The sequence below is a fragment of the Culicoides brevitarsis genome, chromosome 2 (genome assembly GCF_036172545.1).
Source record: "Culicoides brevitarsis isolate CSIRO-B50_1 chromosome 2, AGI_CSIRO_Cbre_v1, whole genome shotgun sequence".
Classification (NCBI taxonomy): Eukaryota; Metazoa; Arthropoda; class Insecta; order Diptera; family Ceratopogonidae; genus Culicoides; species Culicoides brevitarsis.
The window spans coordinates 20879986-20896751 of NC_087086.1; the positions used below are offsets into that span (position 1 = coordinate 20879986).

General features: G+C 30.4%; 1 protein-coding gene across 1 annotated transcript in view; it reads left to right on the forward strand.

The window, feature by feature from the left end:
- The first annotated feature begins 249 nt into the window (after window positions 1-249).
- LOC134828722 (roundabout homolog 2) overlaps window positions 250-16766 on the forward strand; it is a 55528-nt gene continuing 39011 nt past the window's right edge. The window contains exon 1 of the mRNA XM_063841707.1: window positions 250-372. Within this exon, the coding sequence (XP_063697777.1) occupies window positions 300-372 (73 nt within the window). The 5' untranslated portion in view covers window positions 250-299. The remainder of the gene's footprint in view (window positions 373-16766) is intronic.

A 16766-nucleotide genomic window follows, 5' to 3' on the forward strand; every position in this document is an offset into this window, starting at 1 on the left:
ACTTCATAAATAAATAGAAGAAAAAAAACTTAGAGAGAGAAAAACCAACAAACATCAAAAATACCATGAAAATAAGTGAAAAATAAAAAAAATGGAAGAAAAAAATATTCCTACCTTGGCAGAAAAAAGTTATAAACGTTAAATAAATTAATAATAAAAATAATTTGGTTCGGAGAAGTACGCAAAATAAAAAGAAAACTCCGCACAAAAAAATTTCCCTGCCACAAAGGACGTCGGCGGCATCATCATTATTATCATTAAATTGAGTAAATAAATAAATAGAAGTAATTTGTATAAAAATGTCCGTAAAAAATGGATGCAGTTTCATCATGAACATCATCCTGTTTGCCATCGTCTTCAATGCTGTAAAAGGTAAGTGTTCTTTAAAATATCTCAAATAAATATTCTACCGGTGATATTTGCTTTGAGGACGGGCACAATGTTTGACTATGAAGGCGTCTCAAGTGTATTTTCGAACAGATTCAATATTGATTTTTCTTTGATGACTTTCTTTGTCAATAGAATTGTCAATATAAATGCTCATTTTTTTTGAAATTACAAAGCACCTGCAAGTGCCCAATGGCATTCCACGCCTTTTCTTCAGAAAATGTAATGCACGACTTGAACGATTAATCACGCTAATTTGCATAAAAGAGAACATTAAAAATCATAATTTTCACTTTGGGTCAATTGTTTCAACACATCTGTTGTTATTTTTATGTCTCTCTCTCAGCCAGAAATGCTAATGCTCTGCATATAAAAGGAATTTATAATTATTATGTGTATGCACCATTCTTTGACTAATATGTTTATGATTTATTTTTAAAATTAAAAAGGCGTTGATTTTACATTTGTTTTTTGCCTCTAACGTCGAAAATGTTCAGAGTCAGAAGAAGAACATCACACAAAAAAAAGGGGAACGGAACATTACAAGAATGCAAGTGCATGAAATTTGTCGCATTTGGTACGAAACGAGCACATGTGTCGGAGTGTTCAGCAGAAAATTGCTCTTTTGACTCTCATTCGATTAAAGATGATTTATTATTTGAAAATATTTTGATCGAAATTTTAATTTCTAATAAGAATTTTTATTTTTTTCGACTTTAAATTTATTTCAATCTTTATGTTTTAAATTTTTTTCAAAATAAAAAAATAGTTTTAAATAATATTTAAAATTAAAAAAAAATCTTGAGAAATAGTTAAAACGGTCTTTTTCGATTTTAGAAATTCCAAAGCGGCATTAGCAAAAAAATATCACTAAAATCCGAAAAAACCAATAAAAGAAAAAACTGTTAAAGTGATAAAAGTTTATAAGACAAGAGTAAAAAGTGTAAGAGGTTAATAGCATAGGATGAGCATTTTGTTTTAGACAATTTGGCAAACGTTCAATTTAATCAAATGATAAAATAGCAAAAGATAGAAACCACGAGAAAAAAGTTTAAAATCACATCATTTGACTTTTATTTCTGGTTATTCGTAATTAGGTTGTCATTCGAATGAAACAAAGTCACACTGGCACCAAAGCTGCTCTAGTAAAAACTAAAAAGTACTCTCGTTAACATTTTATATTAGATTGAAGTCGAACACACAGTCAAACACAAAGTACATAATAAAACGAGGAACATATAAAAATTTGTCACATTTCATTTTAAACACATAAATTATATAAAACTTAAACGACAGACACACATTATGTGATGCTTGTTCATTCATTGCTCATCCTTAAAATTTATTGTACATGTGTTTTTCTTCGGTTTTTCGGCCAAAACTCGGCATCTACACCGAGAAACACTTAAAAATCAGACCAACTGTCTCTGTCTGTTTGGCTAGCATTTTTGCTGGTATAATGTGCGTGCCTTGTCGTCGTTTAGGGATCAAGGATAATCATAGCAAACATGACACAGAGGCGTTTTTGTCGACAAATTTTAAAATATATTTACGCATTCCGTTACTTGTGTGTGTGTTTTTGCAAAATAAAAGAGTGACACTACAAATGAATGAAAAGGGACAATTGTGGATCATCATGGACGGATCGTATAACAATAAAAATAGAAAATATAGATAAAATATTTTTGTGCCATCTTCTTTCTTTCACTTTTTTTCCATTCACATAACACACTCGCACACAAAAAGGGATGTTGTTAGACAAATAATGACCTAAATGTAAAACATATCGCACATATGACGATGATACAGCATGAAAAAAGTCAAAAGGTAGTTGAGAATTATAAATGTCCTTTTTGCGTCTGTCGTCCTTTTTACAGTCCAAAATACGAAAGTCGACAAAAAATCACAGAGTTGATCGTTTTTCGTTCCTCTCTCTCTCGGAGAATAATAATAATCCATAAGATGTAAATTTTTTGGATGCCACACAAGAGGAAATCATTTAGCACAAAGGCTGGTAGTTTTTAAATGTTATTCGACACCCCATTCGAATGCGGAAGTAGCAGTATATTTCCATAAAATACCCATAATTTTGACCGATGGCTACTAATGTACGTGCATGTAAGCAAAAAAGCGAAAGATAAGAAAGGATATCAGATCAAACAAAGAACGATGATAAATTATTCATATTTATAAATAAATTTGTCCTTTCTCGGCAGCAGGAAAATTTGTCTTTTAAAACCCACAAAGGCAACATCAGTTTCGTTTGTGGTAACTTTAAAGTTGTCTCATAAATGCGTGGTAGCGCGGTTTAAGATTTCAATTAATTTGAATGACTAAGTAAATAATGAATTTCATCGCGTCGTTCAAAGGTAAAACTATAACGTTAGAAAGGTGCGCTATGATGATCTTAAAATGTGGTTCTTTCATAAAGTTTTCCTACACAATATACCTATCTCAACTATTTGACGTGTGCTGTTGTGAAGTTATGATATATGAAATTATCTTGGCGTGTATTTACCTTATTTTGAGTCATGAAGACGTGCGACTTGACGTTTTAACTCAATATAAATGTCTTCATTGCATGTTACTCCGTTTTTTTTTCTTCATATATTCTTCGGATTTAATTAAATTCCATTTCATTTTACCTCAAAATGTGTTTAGACAGAAACGCAACATGTTTCAATCATTTATCTTTGTCTGTTTTTATGCATGTACAATTAAACAAATTTAGCAATATTTAAATAAATACTACATCCTGAAAGCCAAATCGATACATGTGTACAGTTATTATTATTATTTTTGCACATACGAGAGAATTTTTTAATTAAATCTCGTTTGTTCTTTTTACATCCGAACAAAGAGAAAAAAAAACAATTTATCAAAATGGACAGAAATCGACACAAAAATTACAAATTGATTTATTATACACTCATTTAGTCAATAATCAATTCCAGCATTTTTGCGTCCTCCTAACAGTACATTTTTGCATTATACTCGAGTAATAAATGTCCGATAATCGATCATTTTATTAAAGCCAATAATGTGTAGTGCGGTGGTAAAATCTATCACAAAAAGGCACACGGATATCAGTTTCATCACTCACTCACGACCAAACAACGACGAAAAAAAAAATATAAATAAATCCGAAACCAAACAAATATATAAATGTAGCATAAATAATAAATTAATAATAACAACGAACATATATAATATTAAAACAATGCCACATATTCTCATGCTACATGTATAATACAGCACAGATTGTTGCTGTGTTCAACATGGATAATGAAAGTTTTGGTTTTTTTTTGCATTTGGCTCTATTTTCGGTGCCGTATTGCATTGACATCAGGTGATAATCATTCATCATTTATTTATTCATATTTATTATTTTTCCGTGTTCGGGTATTTTTCGATCGATTTTCTCCGTCATCGACAACTTTTTGAGTCGTTCCAGCGTTAAAAGGAAAATTTTTCCCATTCATCTTCATTTAGCTTTGTTCATGAAATATTTTATTATTGTTTGACATGGAATATAATTTGAATGCAATATCTCTCGACGACGAGGGCGGCATAATTGGGAGGAAAAATTAGAATAAAATAAAAGCGTTTTCCCAATTAAAAACATTGTTAAAACCCAAAGTTAAAGTGTTTTCATTATTATTATTTGTAACCTCTTGAAATGTTAAGTTGAATTTAATTACATATTCATTTATTCAATTTTTTCGTTTGAATTAACAACGTTTGTCTATTGTTATCCGTATTTTATGATATATTTCATCTTTCTTGCCAAATTGGAAGCTATGGATGCGGCAGAATCAGTAGAAGTTGCTCTTGAATTTTAATAATAAATAAATCATAATTGCAGAAAAACATAACAGAGGGTAAAGATTTGCCATGAATTAATTTGTTTTTATTATTTTTTGATTTTTTTCATCGAAAAATATTGACTAAACTGAGATGAAATGAGATGAAAAAAATATGACAAAAATTTATGATAAAACATTCCCAAATATTTTCCTACAATTCCTTTCTTTTTTTATTAAACATTCCGTCTCAATTAAGATGAATCTACAGTGTCACCATAAACTAAATTTTCCTGGGCGTCAAGCGCTCTGATGAAAATCGTTGCAAAGCAACGCGACTAAATGAATTGACAAAACAAAAGATTATACAGATTTAATTAAATAGGCATGAGATATGGTTTTGCAAGAGGGAACGCGGGTAAATCCAGCTTAAAAAATATGAAAGCCAAAAGAGACAATGATGAACAGTTGTCATGACGCTGAATTTTTGTCACAGAAAAAAATAACAATAAATTTTACACTTTTTTTCGCGTTGAAATATTGCTGGTTTATCAATCAAAAAACAAGAGCTAATTGAACACGAAAAAGAGAATTTGAAGTTGCTAAAACAACAGTAGGAATAAAACCAGGTGTCATCTGTTTCAATTAAGGATGATTATTATGAAAAACATGCGCCACGATTTATTTGAAATAGACAAAAAAAAAATAGATGAAGCGGAAAATGTGTTTTGTTAATTATAATCCTAATTGATCGATAGTGGGTCATCGGTCATTTTGGATTATTTTCGTGAAAATTAGCTTTTTTTTCTTTGCAAGAAAGTTTTTCTTCCTACCTAGTATTTATTTAATGACACGAGTATAATTCCATATAATCAATTAGTCCCTTTCTACTTTCTCCTGTACGAGAACTAAATAAGTCACTTGTAATTGAGTCACCCGTCTTACTAATAAATATAATGGATTAAAAAAGCAAAAATGTCAGATTACTGCGAACATCCGCAAGAAAACATCTAGGCGATACATTACGAGAAAAAGTTTCCAATTACAAAGAGATATATATAAATTTATCTAACAAGGTTAAAATGAATGAAATATCATTTTCTTCCTCCGTTTCCATTTTCTTAATTGTTTTCTTCCGAGAATGACGCGTAAAGTCATAGATTGGCAGTTTCGCAAGTTTTCCCCGTTAAAACCTTTGTCAAAAATATATTTTATGTATCCATTATTCACCTCATCCCCGTGTCCATTCTGTAAAATATGTTTGAGAAATGGAAAAAAAAACTTTTTTTTCTTACCCATTTTGGTTACGTTACAACATAAATATTCCCCGTGGGACTTTTCTTCTCGTACATCACAGAAGTCCGCATGCGAAAACAATAACGAAATGTCTTGCAGCACTGATTTGAGTGTTGCAAATCAAGAAACAATATTTAGCTTCCCTTTTATCTGTTATTCTTGTTTAAAACATTGATTCGACACACGAACGATCTTCTTGCTTCTTGTGTGAAATGTTTGTTGATATATTTTTTTTGGTCGGTTTTTGTTGAAAAAAAAATCAACTTGGGGCAATATTTATCAGAATAAAATATATTGAAAAAATCTTTTGTTGAACGAAAATCGTTCTCTCGACACTTTTTTTGCTGCGATATCGTTTAACGTGCATGCCAAATTTATTCAATTTTGAATATTTTTCAATGCGTGACGAGTTACTGCTTGGACAGCTGCTTGAGGAACTCTGAAATGGTGTGACGACGAAAATGCAGACAGCATTTGCGGTTTTATTTATAATCTAAGTAAAAAATTTATAAAGACTTTTAATATTTTTCTTCTTGTGATTTTGTTGTGTTTTTAAAATTAACGTAAACACAGACACACATCCTTCACAATTAAGTGTTTTTTTTTCTTTTTATGCTTTCATTTGGCATTTAGGCAACAATCCATCCCTTCCTCATTATTTATGCACAAATTTTAACTGATTTTCATTATTCATATGTTCGTATCTCGTGACTTCCAACTCCATTTCGAAGCATATTTTTATAAATTTTTAAAGAATATGTTTTGCATTCCGATAAATATCGTCGCTCGTATGCCAACATTCCGGTAAATATATCCCCCTCTTGTATTTTACCTTTGTTGATCTCCATTTAGTAGAGAGATGATGGCACACACTACACTCTCTCTCTGGTTTATTTAACTTTTCAAAAGATTTGAGTGACACAAAACATGAATTGGCACTCTAGTAAATCAAAAATACGCTCCTCTTGACTACTATAGTGAAGTCGTCGTTGTTGTCGCTTAGAGACACTCGACGGAAAACTGTTTTCAAGTGTGTTTGAATATGCTTCACATGTCTATATGGTCGCATGCATTGAGAATAGAAGGAGGATGCGGCGTGTTTTTATTATTAATATACTTTTTTTTTCGTGTTGGGCAAGGCATTTTTCTATCGTTCATACATGAAGTTGATCGATAATCTGCGGTTTCAATTCTATTTCTAAATATGTTAAAAGTCATTTTTCAAAATAGTCACTCGTTAACAGATTTGTGTCAGGTGCTCGTTGACAAGACATGTGATGCCACCCAATGAATTAGTATTAAAAGTGCAAAAAAAATATTGAGACAGAGACATAATGAAACATTTGCTCGCGACAAATAACTCATCTTTATCTTTGTTTAAATGTTCTAAATGGAGTTTCAAGTTTTAAACGTTATTAGGCGAATAAATTTAATATTTTCATTTTTTGTTCCTATTAAGAATTTAATAATCACAGAAAAAAATATTTTTTTCAACGTTAAAGTTTTTTTTTAAATTTTAATTATTTTTTCTCAAATTTGAATTAAAAAATTAAATTTTCTAAACAAAAAATTTTGAAAAAAAAATATTTTTGGTCAAATGTTTAAAAAATTATTTTTTCATCTACATCTCAACAGAATTTTTTTTATTTAAAAATGTTATTTTTAATTTTTTTCAATTGGTAATTTTATAACAAAAAATATATTAAAAAAAAAATGAATAAATAAATAAAATTAAAAAAAAAATCGGAGGGGGTTCGACAAAAATTAAATTTTAAAAATTTAATCGCCTTTTTGAAATATGTTCGCGAGACGAGGCGACTTTTGTAAATGAAGAAAACGAAGTAGGGATTAAAAGAGACAGTTATTCGATTATAATTGCTTATAAATTCACGTTTATTAAGAAAATGATGCATCATCTCATCTTTCGTATATTTAAGTGAGTAAGTGCGCGTCTCTTAATCCAGTTTTAATTTTTATTGCATATCTTCAACATTTATTAATGCGTGTTGCGGTTGAAGTTGTCGACGGACTTGAGGAAAAAAAAAGAAGTTGTAAGAAAACTGAGTAATTGTTCTGTCAATCAAAGGCGTTTCTTGTTCATCGTTCAATATCTAATGCATCTATAATGATTACGATGATAAGTTATTGACGGACAAATTATTGTGTTGTGAATGAGTGAATGCAACGTCTAGACAAGCATTTCAATAGAGATGACTATTAAATGGACGTTTAGAGCAACATTCAACGCCACGACAGACAATTGTGAAAACTTTTTCCATGAAAATTTCCTTACTTTTCTGTGACCATGAATTGAAAAGTTTTGCAAAACTCGTCAATTTATAACAATTTTTGGTAAAGTTTCGAAAGACAATTCTTCATCACAGAACTTTGTGGTTGCTTATTCATTCAGTTCTTTCATTAAATGTATCAACATAGAAAATTATTATCAAAATAATTCACATTGCTACTCTTTGACTTCCTATTCAATGCGTTTTAATTCACTATTATCCTGGCAAGTCAAGCTCATTGGACCAAAAATCCATTTAAAAGGCTTAAATTCCCTTTTTCTCTTGCAATTCACTTCTCTAATACTGGCTGTAAAATGAAATAATATTCATTTCATGCCTCCCGTACTAATTGATGGATAATATAATGATGATGTTGTTCATAAAAGAAACAGAATCAATAGAATTATAACATACATAATCTGTAAAATTTTATAATAGCATTAATGAGTTTCATATTTTATTCAAGAGAGCGAGAGAGAGCATATAAATAAATCAAAATTTTGTCTGGGTGACGATGATAATAATGAATGGGAAAAATATTGTGCAAAGGATGAATGGGAATTTCATCACATACGCATCACCCAGATAATGAAACATACGTTATATATATATTTAAAACACATATTGCATGTTAATAATAATAATTATTTTTAAACAAAAAATGTTAATAATAAAATATTTTGTATGTAAATACACACACGTCAGTGAATAAAGCGCTTTTGTTTGATAACATGATTCATTTTATATTTCTGGAATTATTAATTTAACATATTTGTACCATTATTTTTCCTTCTTTTCATTAAAATTTCATGAAAAATAGGAAATTTTAAATCATTTGTAGCATATTTTTATAATAACACAGTACCCGACTTTAATGTCTCGAATTTAACGACAATGAACAATAGACCTCATTAATATAGCGGTTAAAATATTATAATCCGCAGTTTCTTGTTCATGTTGTAAGACGACATGTTAAATGTTTCTTACGTAATTTTTGCATGTTCGCACAATCGACCCTAGATTATCACTGATCTTATAAGATTTTAAAAGGATTTGCGCATATATTCGTTATTATTATTATATTTTTGTAATGAAAAAATAACATGAGACTGACGTTAAAAAGGTCTCTGATGCGGAAAAAGAAACAATTTGCTTAATCCTCAAACATTTTGTTGGCAAAAAATTTCCAACTTTAAACACGGGTATGAGTTTCTTCCAAGATCGGGTCTGCCTAAAATACATTATATTCTTCGTGGCATTAAAATGTCTCATTTCTATTATAATGATTATATGCCGCAGACAAAATTAGATGAATAAATGTCATTTTTACATCCGTACCCTTCGGTATGTGCGGCTCCGGAGTGAAAAAACGAAGAAACAAACGCAAAAACTGTACAAGAGCGTTAACTATTTCTCCGTTTATTTTATGCTATAATAGAATATATAAAATTTATAAAGTTTTAAGTATAAAATATGGTCGTGTGGTCTTTTCTTGTCTGTTCTCGTGTCTCTTATATTGTTGTTGTTTGTCGCACAAGAAGAAAATTTCAAATTTTAGGGTTACAAATAACGAGTTTAATCCATTCTAACACTTTTATGAGTAATTTAACAAACATCTTTGCCTCTAAGCTCCACGAGATTATATCAAAAGTGATTTTTGAATGGGAAAATTTTCAAAACCGCCGCCACTTCACTTTATCATACACATTACAAAGTAGAGGAATCGAGGAGGTGTCACAAAAATTTTTTATTAAATGTTTTAAATTGCATCAATTACTCATCCGATATTGCTTCAATCGTTGAGGTATCCAGAGAATACAGCGGAAAAAAAACGAAGAAGTGAAAAACGTCCTCAGAAAAATGCAATAAATTATGATGAAATATCGCCAGAGAATCGTACACGCGGCACCTGTCATACTTTTACTTACAACGGTTACTTGGTTGATACAACACAAAAAAAAACTTGAGCGCGCGATTGTGTTGTGAAAAATATTCCTTTATTTAATTAAAACAGTTGTGTCAAAAGTCCTTAACACACAATATATTTTAAAGTGGTTTAATATTTTTTTTCTTTCTCTTCTTTTTTTTTCACTTCGCCAACTTGGGCACATCGCAAGCGAAAAACGGAGGGAAATGACAAAAAAGCATATGAAAAACTCTTGTTTAATCCTTGGGATTTTTTATATTAAATGAGAAAAATGATAAATAGAGGTCGAATGTTGTGCTAGTAGTACGTTTAATAATAAGAATATAAGTAGAAGATGATGAAGTGTGTGGATATTACAAGAATTTTTTAATGAATTTGTACGTGTGCGGTGGTAGATTTTTTTCCCATGCATGAAAAACAGGTTAAGTGTTCGCGTTTCTATGTGCAAGCACGATTTTGTGGCATAATGTAGTACGAGAAACGACGACTGCGAAGGGAAGTGGCTTGTTATTTAAGTGTTTATTATAATCGTCAACACTCTTTTAATTAATGTTTGTCTCGCAGACCTCTTTGTTGTCTTTTTTGCGGCACTTGCTTTAATGTATGGAACAGATAACGGGGTTTTTCAAAGGTTACAGATGAGTTGCTTCAAAGAATTTTATGCTTTTTTTTCCTTCATATTCACTGAAAAGCTTGTTTACCCTGAAATAATTGCAAATTACAAGAGATAAATCACTTTTACCTTTATTTTTAATTCAAAGTTGTGTTGCCGTACACTTGAAAATACTTGATTTACTTGAACACCTTTGAACATGTTTAAATTGCTTTTCTCGTTCACTTCTGTATTTCACGTAACTTCAAGTGTATGGCAACAAAATAATTACCACCATGAGTAATAATAATAACACATCATATAACATGATACTTTTGCCCTTTTCATTAATTTAATTCGTTTAACACTCCTCAGGCGACAACTACAACTATGAGATTATTAGTCGCATCGCTTCTTCGTCTCCTCCGTACCGTTGTCATTACACCGCTGTAAATAATAAAGAAAAAAGGGTTAATTAAGATGCGTGTGTCTTTTGTACGAAGAACAATTTATATGCTAAATTTAACATTTTTATCGCCATAACAACAACAACAACAACATATGCTCCGTGTAACGCATGAAAATATTTTTCTTGATCTCCTCCTAAACATTTCACTTTCCTCTCTCTTGTTTTTCCTCCGCCGAAATAATGTATGAATTTCATGTGTAATGCAATACTATTTGGATTCTTGACACGTCGTCGTCGTCTTCTTATTCATCTCTCGATGTATCTCATCACATAAGAAGTTTAGTTCTGAACTAGTGATGCCTGCCGTACGAAGTGAACAATCGAATAATATGATAATAATAATAAAATAAAAGAAAGTAAAGAAAATAAACAAGATAGAAAAACACTGATGTTGTCTTTTTCATGCTTACGACAAACCATATGTTTGGTAGTTAGGCCGCTTCAAATTTATTTCGAAATTCTTAATTTTTTTTTCTAAATGAAAAAAGAAAAAAGTTTTGAAATACTTTTTTTTTATAAAATTACTAAATTTAAATAATTTTAATTACCTAATTAATAAAAATTTATTTCAATTTTAAAAATTTAATTCAGAAATTTTGTAAAACAAAAAATCGAAAAATATTTTTAAAAAATCACGTTAAAAAATTTCGCAGACATGTATGATAAAAAAATATCTAAATTTTGAATCATTTAATCAAAATGATTTTTTTTAATTTCTTAAAAAATTATGAACTGTAACTTTTTTATTTGGTTCGTTTAATTCGGAAAATTAAACATGAGACAAAAAAAATTGAAGCGGCCTTAGAATGAAACTTTTTTTCGTAGAAAATGTCAGATTGACTCTTTTACGCAAAACTGATTCTCTCTGTTTACTCGAGTACAAACTGCGTTGACTATAAATGATGATAAAAATATCCCAGTTGATCTCTGTAAATTCGTCTCTAATGCATTCGACATTAGACTTAAACGAAGCGTTTCTGTTCTTCCTCTATGACAATACGTTCATAAACAAAACAAAACAACAATAGTCATCGGTGCCTACCTACAAGAAAGTGATAAATTTAAATCTGAGTAAACAACATCAAACTTACTTAACTAATCTTCACCTTTGACTGTAATAACTCACGGCTTACACAATAAGACGAACAATAATTTTGGGTTTTGTCTTTTCTTTCTTTTCTCTTCATTTAATCAGAATTTAAATTCACTTTTCTTTTTTTTTTATTTGAAAAAATAAAACTTTGGTACTTTAATTCTTTTCTCTCCTCATTTTTCTTTCGTCACCGCATTAGCCGCTTTTCCCGTCTTGAGTCATTTACACAGCTCTAAACGTAATAAAATAAAATAAAAATCATGTGCAAAATCTTCGGGTATCATCAGCCTCTGTTTACATAAGCAAATAAAACGTGAGTTGACTTATAAATTGGTACTTTACTATTTTTCTTGGTGTGCAGACATGAAACAGATTTTTTTTTTTTTTTGGGATTTTGTTTTGGCAATTTTTTTTTTATTTTTGCAATTGAGTTCATTAGAAGGCGATGTGCGGAAAGAGATTTCCCTGTTTTACGATGTTGTCTACGATGTTGATTCTCTCAGGCAGTTTGTTTGAAAATTGTCGCGTGGAAATAACAGTAAAAAAATATGAAAAAAACATGAGTACTTGGTGTTTATCATAAAAACGCCATAAATGCCTATTTAATAACATTTAATTAACATGTCATGTGTGTTTCTAACTTTTTAACTAACAATTGTATTGTTTTGCTACATATTCCACTGTATTTTATTCGTCATTTTACTGCCAGATTATTAGCAAGCTCATTAAAAAATTACAAGAAAAGGCATAAATCTTCGGGATCACCTACCGAGCATCTCAACTTAACAGTCTTAAGTGAATAAGACGGGAGAAAACGACGAAAAAGTAATGAATGAAACGAAATTATAACAATTTTAATGGCACTTGAGGAGAAGAGAAGAGACCGTCTGCACGCGGGTCTTGTGGTTTCGAAACATACAAACATCAGATGAAGCTATTTTCTTCACTCTTCTTATATTTTATGATTGTACTTAAAAACATTTTGCTAGGAATATCTACAGTAGTTGTGTTTATAATATCATAAAAGGAGCGCGCTCGATGTATAACAAGAGGCGAAATTGAGAGTGTTACTGCCATGAATTGTTCGCGCTTTAAAAAAAACTTTTTCCTGCTTTAATTGAATATTGTGGGCTATAAAATGTGTTTGCATGTACACAACAACGTACCATTCGAATAAACAGACATAAATGTTTAAATCCGGCTATTAAATGTTGCATGTTCCTTATACTTTAAAACGTTCTTGCACGCCTCCCGTTTCTTTGTACGACGATGTTTTTGTTGTAAAATACTAAATTTGTATAATAAACGTAATTGTAACTGTACACCACACCATCACATCGCCAGGGTAATAATAAACGTAAGTGCTAAAATTTCAAAGCAATCATTTTGTAACAGTTTATTATGTTTTATATGTACGCAAGATGATCTCCTCGAGGAGTGTCTGACGTTTACGCACACAAGGACTTTGCACACAGAAAGACATTCGGGTGACAAATGTTTCATTCATAAACTTTACTTCGTACAACAAAAAAGGTAACATTTGGCACATCTAAGCCACCTTAAATACCCATTGTGTGTATTGTTGTAATAAATGTCGTCATTTATGTCTATCTGCCTAATTTTAGAATTTTTTTAGAGGGGTGCATGCTGGCAGCGTATCGGGAATTGCAACTTTAATTGTCATTTAAATTTCTTTTTTCACCATGCATGTGGATGTAGGTCATATTTCATGTACTACAACGATCAATATTCATAATCATATTTGTGTAAAAAGGGATAACGGGATAGTTTGAGGACATCTGGTCCCATTTTTGTATCTCTAAAAAGTAGTGAGTAAATCCCTGTTGTGCCATAAATTAGTGTGGAGATTTCGCCCGATGATCATGATCTCGTTCTCCCAAATGGATCAATAGATTAATTTTATTTTTATTGTCTCTTTTTTTATTGTGCTTTACTATAAATCAGGCAAACAAACGGATGCCTTTTTTATAAAAAAAAAACAATACTCGTAAACTCGATAAAGATTCGTCAGTCATGCTTCGATGTCGTCGTGTGACAAGTGTATGTTGTGTTCTGATATAAAAAAAATATAAGGAGAAAAAAATAAAAACAATGTCAGTGATAAAAACGTGTTTGAAGAAAATTCATGCGATGGAAGCAGTCGTGCGTTCTACATCGAGCACATCAATAAAAAAGCACCTATGTCGATTTATCTTTTACAATTGATTCATTTATTTCTCTTTCTAGCTCGTTCTTTCGTGTCTCTTTTTCCCCGAACCCATAAACAACTTCCATATATTTTTAACACTTTTAAATCTGGATCTACTATCTTAATTATTTTGTCAATTAGATATGTTGAGTGCTTTTTTTATCCAACAAAAGACAGTTAGACACATTCCCATTAGATTTACGTTGAAATTTTTACGACGCACATAAAACATTCCATCCCATAATGTACGCGTCGCTGTCTGTCACACAACACAATGGAAGAATCTCGCTCCGACGTTCTATATGGATTTGTATAAAAATCCATAAAAAGAAATCTTTTTATAAATTGTCGGATTAACATAAAAGCCAACAACACATACGATTAGAAACAAACAAATTATCAATCTTTCGAAAGCATTCCAGCTATATGTACAACTCTGTTGGGAGTTGTGTCTTGTATGGTAAAAAAAAATAATATTAATTGATTTCTTTCTCTTGGCTCACGTATAAAACGAAATGGAACACATCCAAAAGATGGTTCTTTGCTTAATTAAGTCGGTTATTTCTGCCAATTTTTAAAAGTTTAAACAAAACAAAAATGATACAAAATGATGGTGAAGGAGATAAAAAATTGCGATAATTAAGGTTAATGCCGAAAAGGCAGTCCTTGATAAATGTTGATAATATATTAAAAGAGTTATCATATGTGAACGATTAAAATATTGTGATAAAATTGCTGTGCCTTAATTTAAAAAGAAATAAAATTTTGAGTTTATGTACTTTAGGCGATTAAATTTGTTTATTTCAATTTTTGCCATTTTCCCTCCGATTTTTTGTTCTTGAAAAAATTCAAGGAGAAGAATAAAATATTAATTTTTTTTTAAATATTTTAGAATTTTTTGATCGAAAAAACAACAATTCTTCAAATTTCTTTAAAATCATAAAAAACGAATTGACATTCAGACGCAAAAAAGGACGTTAATTTTTATCAAAAATTCTTAAGAATTTAAATTTAATAAAATTTTAGCTATAATTTGAAAATAGTATGAATTAAATTAGTTCAATGTAAAAATATATATCGTTTAACATTTAAAAAACGTTAAAACAAAATTCAAAATCTGATGGGACAAAAAATCGAAAATGTTAAATTTATTCGCCTAAAATTTTAAATGTACTACAAAAATTCTCAAAAAATACATTTTGTTTAAAAATATTTTTAGCCAACGTTCCAGAACTGCATTTTTGTTGCATAGCTGCATCAAAAATTCATCTCATATGCGATATAATTAACACTTAAAAACGAAAAACTCAAAAAAAAACGCCTTGTCTCGTGTAAAACTGCAAGAAAAAAAGAACAAAACAAAAGTGTTTTGTTGCACCTCCTGTTTTCACCTTAATTTTTACCTTCTTCACTTCATTATTCGTTCTCCGTCATACACTTTTTTTACGACTTTACACGCACAGCATCTCAAGCATCTCATTATTTACAATCTTTTTTGTTTTTACATTTTTTAAACAGAAAATAATAATAATATTATTTATTGAAATCTGATACACGCTGTATACTCATGAGTTATAGATGAATCTTGATAAGCGTGGCTGTGAGGATTTTTTTCGCTAAAAGTTAAATATAAGGTGTGAGGTCTCGCTTTGACAGCTTCCTTATCGAATCGCGCGACCATTATGCGGATAGTTGTTGATTATTGTGATTATTATTAATAATATTTATAATAACATATATTTCTTCATATACTTAACTTGTTTCAAAATAATAACAAGCAAAGGCGATGGCATGCAAATAACAATAAATAATTTCATTGTTTTTTTTTCTCTTGTGTTTTATTGCCTTGTTTTTATTATCGCATAACATTTTTCACTTAATAATTTGTATTATTTATTACTTCAGATAAGTTCTTTCTTGCAAAATGCTTTTTGGTTGTTGGCCAATAACATGCGGACTGGACATGGAGATGAGACACGATAAAAAAAAAGATTCGAAGATAAAAATCAATGGAAAGAAATAATAAAAATATAAATACATCCGATCCTGCGGCGATTAACTCTACAAATGAAAAAAACATGTGAGGCTTTGAACAGAGATAATGAAGTCAATCAAAAGTCAAATTCTATTTAAATAAAAATTAGAGAGAAAAAAACGTTTGCTCCCTTGGTTTGCTTGTTAGTAGTACCGAAATACACGTAAGAAGACACAAAAATAAATTTGTTGTCTAAACACACAACTATAATCATAATCCCTTGTTTGATGTTTGGTTAAAGCAAGGGCATAATCCTCCTTTGGTAGAGGTATCAGAAACATAAATAAATAATAAATACGAAGGAAGGAGGAGAAAGGAACAAAAAAGAACGCAGAGTCTCTGCCAAAATCCAAGTGTGCCATGAATGAATATAAAATATGGTTTCATCACAATTTATCTCCCGATGGGGTGAGTAGGCACTTGGCAGTTTCGCAGCGTTGTCCGAGGACACTCACCCGTGCCGACAATAAACTGACCTGTTCCTCCACGGAATAAATTCAACCCCGGGGCTGTGTTACTTACATTTCGCGCACAGAAAAAAAAACAACAGAAAAAAGGGAAAACCGTTTTAACAAAATGCCCTCCCCTTTATTGCTCCTTGTGCGCTTACTTTACTTGGATCAACAAGACGATAAATGTGCTGTTTATGTTGCGGAATCGTTGTTGT